This window comes from Triplophysa rosa, unplaced genomic scaffold (genome assembly GCF_024868665.1).
Source record: "Triplophysa rosa unplaced genomic scaffold, Trosa_1v2 scaffold326_ERROPOS99425, whole genome shotgun sequence".
Lineage (NCBI taxonomy): Eukaryota > Metazoa > Chordata > Actinopteri > Cypriniformes > Nemacheilidae > Triplophysa > Triplophysa rosa.
Window position 1 is genome coordinate 77,391 of NW_026634337.1, and position 5,835 is coordinate 83,225.

Consider the following 5,835-nt stretch of genomic DNA (forward strand, 5'->3'; position numbering starts at 1 on the left):
TGTGTGTGTGTGTGTGTGTGTGTGTGTGTCTGTGTGTGTGTGTGTGTGTGTGCGTGCATGTGTGTGTGTGTGTGTGTGTGCATATTGTGTGTGTGGAGCGTTTATATGTGGGTATGTCTATCTTCTGTGTTTTCACTTTTTCTTGTTTTTACAGGTATAACTTTAATTGTTTGGCTTATAGTCAATATGTCTCATGTACAGCTGCTTTGTAACAATGAAAATGATAAAAAGCGCTATATAAATAAAGTTGAGTTGAGTCATAAGATTATGTTGACGTTACGTAATTAACAGTCACGTATTTTGGCTAGCTGGGATAATGTGTCGCCTGAAGAGGACATACAACTCTGTCTCTCCAGTATAAAAAACAATCTCATTAAGTGACAATATCTTATTTTTGAAGTGTTTTTGTAATAGTTATGCTAGTTATAAGCATTCTTCCAAATATCTTTCTGTGTTAATCAGAACAAATACATTTATACAGATTTGGAACAACTTCAAGGTGAGTAAATGATGACAGAATTTTCATTTTTGGATCCCTTTAACAAACTGTGTAGTGTACTTCACACAAAAAATATCCTTTTAGATATAATTTTTACCGGATTAGGTGTTTTGGTAAGTCCTGGTAAGTGTTTAGATTTCGGTTTCTGTCGGTCTCTCGACGTTGTGTCGAGACAGTATGGGGTTTGAACTTGAGAACCTATCATCTCTGATTTTACTTTTAAAAGGCCAATGAACTTTGCAAATGGCATGGCTCCCTACTGGACTTTCTACGACGCAGAGCAGCAGACTCGTCCTCTTGTGTGTGACTTACACTGAGCATTTCGTTAGCGGACCTAGGTGTCTATTAGAGCAAATTTCCTAAAAGACCTGAAATTTCCTACAGCGTGCACATGTCGCCAGGCATGTCTCGCCGCTGTAATATTGGATGTGGCCGCCTCGTCCTCGAACCCGACGGGCACAATACCTGCATCACATGCTAAGCAGCATGCTGAAGTAGCGTTCGTTGATATGGCATGCCCACACTGCGAGCATATGTCGATCATGGTATTGCGGTCAAGGGTGGCTGTGTTCTTTTTTGGACACAGCCACGACATCGTCTGCTTCCCGTTCCTCAGCAGTTGCCAAGCCGTTAATGCTTAATGAATAGCCTCCGGTTCGGTTCGGGTCGGGTTTGGGTTTGTAACTTAAAAAAATATATAGGCTATATACAAGGAGGCTGCAGAGGAGGTGGTCTTGGGTCCTCTGGAATCTCCACATCTGGCTCCTGGACGGGACGAGGAGATCCTTAGTGACCTGCCTCCCGCAGTCATGAGCATGATCACTCAGGCCAGAGCTCCAGCCACTAGGCAACTGTATGCCTACAAGTGGCACCTCTTCTCGTCCTGGTGTTCTTGCCATGGGGAAGATCCGCAGAGTTGTGCGATCGGTGTCGTACTGTCCTTCCTCCAGGATAGGTTAGAGAGCAACCTCTCCCCTTCTACGCTCAAGGTGTATGTCACCGCCATCGCTGCATATCACATGCTTGTGGCCGGTAAGTCTCTCGGACAGCACAACCTGGTCATCAGTTCCCTGAGGGGCGCGAGGAGGATGAATCCTCCCCGTTCGTGCTCCGTACCCTCTTGGGACCTCAATGTGGTTCACGTTGGCCTGTGAAGGGCCCCATTTGAGCCTCAAGGAGAAGCCGCTCTACCTCATCTCACGATGAAGACGGTTCTCCTAGTGGCGCTCACCTCCATCAAGAGTGTAGGGGATCTGCACGCAGTTCATGTGTCCAACGAGTGCCTAGAGTTCGGGTCGGGCAACTTCCACATGGTTCTCGGACCCGGCCTGGCTACGTGCCCAAAATTCCCACCACTCCCTTCACGGACCAGGTGGTGAACTTTCAGGCGCTCCCCCCTGGGGGGGAGGACACAACCCGGCAGGGTTGTGTCCAGTACGAGCCCTGCGCCTCTAGTTGGACCAAACACAGAGTTTTAGAAGCTCTGAGCAGCTCTTTGTCTTAGAGATTGACGTACCAGTCCCATGATCTCCCGTGCCAATTGGTAGTGAGAGCTCACTCCACCCGGGGTGTAGCCTCCTCGTGGGCACTGGCTCAGGGCACCTCTCTGGCAGACATCTGCAGAGCTGCAGGTGCTACGCGCAACACTTTGTAGATTCTACAACCTTCATGTAGAGCCAGTGTCTGCCCGCATCTTGCAGTAAGACCGGCGGCCGGCTGGGCGTACGCCTTCGAAGCGCCTTCTCCCCTTCATCAGGCAAGTCGGTGCACTATTCTAACTTAACTGCTTCCCCGCCGGGCAAAGTACAAGCAAGTACACCGCTTCTGTGCACCCCTGGTTGGGGCCCCGCACTACTAATCTCACGAGATCTCCCCACTGGTGAGACCGTGTAGGTATTCCACATATTATCTCCCTACAGCAAATGGGGTCTCCGTAACGTCTTCCCCTCAGGTGAGGGGGTAGCGCTTCCCAGTTTTCCGTACAGTGCAGGGCGGTTATCTCGTCTCTAGAGTAGGAAGCCGTTGACTCACTCGAACTGATCCCTTACTACACCACTGGAGGGTTATACGATTCGCGGTAACGCTCACTTGTGACTCGCCCAGGCCAGTCAAGGTCGCTCCACTGGAAGTTGTGACGCGGCTCAGCGCCGTGGCATTTCGTATAGGGACCCCATTCTGTCTCGACTGTCGAGAGACCGACAGAAAGGGAACGTCTCGGTTAGGGATGTAACCTCCGTTCCCGGATGGAGGGAACAAGACGTTGTGTCCTTCATGCCACAACACTTCACCATCCGCTGCAGCGACCGAGAATGCCTCCCAGGTTCCTCAGCCCAAAAGTTGAATGAATGGCCATCTTCCTTTTATACCAGTATGCACGGGGCAGAGACTGGCATACCATGCCATTCGCCAAGTTCATTGGCCTTTTAAAAGTACAATCAGAGATGATAGGTTTTGGGGCAGACCTGACCTGTTGAAAAGAGACGGTTTCTACCCCTCTGGCTGGGGCTGCTCTCCTGCTCTCCTGATCATTACTAAAAGTGTATGTGCACCTGAAAGCCACAAATAGCATATGCCAAAACATATACAGACTTATGGTCTCACCTGCAAGTGTGCGTACGTGAATAGGCCTCATATCCCGCCCTGTACAAGCCCATTTTTACCCATAAATAGTCAATGCAAAGCACCTAATGAATGCTGATTCGTATATTAATAAGTATGGCATCCAATCCGTTTGTTAACCCTGACGTCACGCACCATAATGGACATATACCGCCATAGGAAAATAACAAAAAAGGATGTCAAACTGCCGAAAACCCCCAATCCTATCCTTTATCTCTGTAATGAAATCACAAATGGCCACACAGGAGATTCAATGCAATTTACAAATTAATAATTATTAATAATAATAATTATATTAAAGCCAAAGAAGGTCCCTGCAGCATTTGTGTTTACAGCATTTATACTGATCATTAACACTTCATTAAAATCACATCATTAATTAGAGTTTGCCTTCACCTGAGATCAAATTTGAAGACATAATTGTAAAAGACAAATGTTTCTTCATTCCGGTTTTGTTATGAACATAGTTAGGACTGATAAAGGATATAAAGTGAAAAGGTTGTGCAAAAGCTTGATGGCTGTGTTTCCAGACTTTGAAATTTGATGATTATGCACAGTGTTTAAGGAAAATATATATAGTTATTTATTTACACTGTGTTCTGCTGATATCGTATTTGTACTCAGTAAAAGCGCAAATACATTTTTTGACTCAATACAAGTGCAAATAACAAAATACATGCTTATAATCGTTTTTTCACACTTACTTTCTGCAATCTAACTTTAGTTCACTAACTCACCATTTGTGTCAATTCACAACATACAATTATCTCGTCTCAAAAATATAATATCAAAGAGACTGTGTCTGTCCCTCACACTAGTAAATAATAAAAAAAGGTAATTGAATTAACGTTAATCACATAAAAATCACATATAACTTGGATAAATTAATACGGCTCGGTTTGCTAAATATTAGATCCCTTTCAACTAAAACACGTTTTGCTAATGGTATAATCAAGAATCATCACCTAGATGTGCCCTGTTTGACAGGAAACGTGGCTAAAACCAGATGATTTTATTACTTTAAATGAGTCTACCACACAGATTTTATTCAAGAATTTTGTGAATTTTAATCAAAATTATTATTAGACACAGATAAAGCATTAATTATGGGGCATTTTAACATCCACGTAGAAAATTATAAAGATCCTCTGGGACTGGCTTTCCAAGATTTTCTAAACTCAGGACCTACTCATTATCGTAATCATACCATGGATTTGATACTATCATTATGGTATTACTGTGAATGACATGAAAATACTGCAGCAGAGTAAAGACGTTCACTCAATAAACTCCTAATAACTGCTTATAAGATAGTTTTTAGTTGTAGGTATTGGGTAGGATTAAGGGACGTAGAATAAGCTAATGCAGAAAAAGCCACTAATATGTCTTTATACATTCTAATATACAACCAATATGCATGTTAATAAGCAAGTACTTAATAACGAATTTGTGTACCTTAATATAAAGTGTAAACTGGCATTTTTAGTATGTTAAAAGTTTAATAAACAATTATATAAAATGAATTATACTTATTGTATAAACTAACGGTACTGTTTAGCGTGTTGACAAAATGTTTATGCCTACTTGTAAGTCGCTTTGGATAAAAGCGTCTGCCAAATAAATAAATGTAAATATAAAAATGTTTAGTTTAATTAAAACAGATGTGTCAAAATTCATTCCCCCCAAAATCTTTAAATCACCCATGTTTCTCATGCAATGGGGGAATTCCCCCCACTATGAAAAACGAAATTCAGGCCCTGTTTAAAGTTCGAGTTCTAGAGTTAGAATCATATGTTCACACCACTATGTAACTTTTTAAATTTGAGTGGAGGAAAAGGTAAGGGAATGTTCTTTTCAGTATAAACCTAGTTGCACTGTTAAAAATACAAACAATGTTCCTTTGTCGCAATCATTTTGATGCAGTGCATGTTTTAAGTTGCAAATATGAAGGCATATCTATAAAATAACATAGGTTAGATACAAATCATTATTTTAAATAAAGTCTAGAGTAAAGGCATCTTACCATCGCACATGCTGTGTGGTTTAATTAAGGTGATGCGGAACAGACAGAGACTAAAGAGGATCACAAATGTCTTGAAAAATTCCATCTGTTGTAGTCTCATTCTTCACACTAAAGTACACGGAAGTGTAACAAAAGAACAGTTACACACTCATAAACCAAACAGGAAGTTTTTGGTTTTTACTTGCACAGTTTGAGTTTTTTTTTTTTATGAAGTATGTTTTTGATACATAGTCTAATGGCATCATAATTTAAAAAGGAGTCCTTTAGTGGTACATGTTCTGTTAGGGCAGTGAAAAGAGGGCCTATTTAAAATAAATGTCGGTCTGTAACTAGGAATAACTGGCAGCAAAAGCATTCCTTTAGCTCAATTGAAAAAGCATTCCTTTAGCTCAATTGAAAAAGCATTGCATTAGCAGCACGGAGACTTGGTTCAAGTTCAAGACTCAAAGAACATATACTAAAACTTTTAATGCTTTGTACTTTGAATGCGTTACAAGTTGTTATGGTAAAAACAATGTCTGGTAAATGCAAAATGAAAGTAAGAGAGAAACAATGAAAAAGAACCAAAGTGTCTTTGATGTTAAAATAACGCAAACAATAAGAAAAGGGCTGTGTGCAAACTTCTTTATAAAATAAAGGATTAAATGTACACAATGGGGCTCATTCAAAAACTTTCATAAATATATGAGTAATT

The 5,835-nt window shown here is 41.4% G+C and overlaps 1 protein-coding gene across 1 annotated transcript in view; it reads right to left on the reverse strand.

Moving 5' to 3' along the window:
- si:dkey-1h24.6 (uncharacterized) overlaps nt 1-5,254 on the reverse strand; it is a 23,398-nt gene extending 18,144 nt beyond the window's left edge. Inside the window, exon 1 of the mRNA XM_057327920.1 lies at nt 5,142-5,254. Within this exon, the coding sequence (XP_057183903.1) occupies nt 5,142-5,241 (100 nt within the window). The 5' untranslated portion in view covers nt 5,242-5,254. The remainder of the gene's footprint in view (nt 1-5,141) is intronic.
- Between the last annotated feature and the right edge of the window lie 581 nt (nt 5,255-5,835).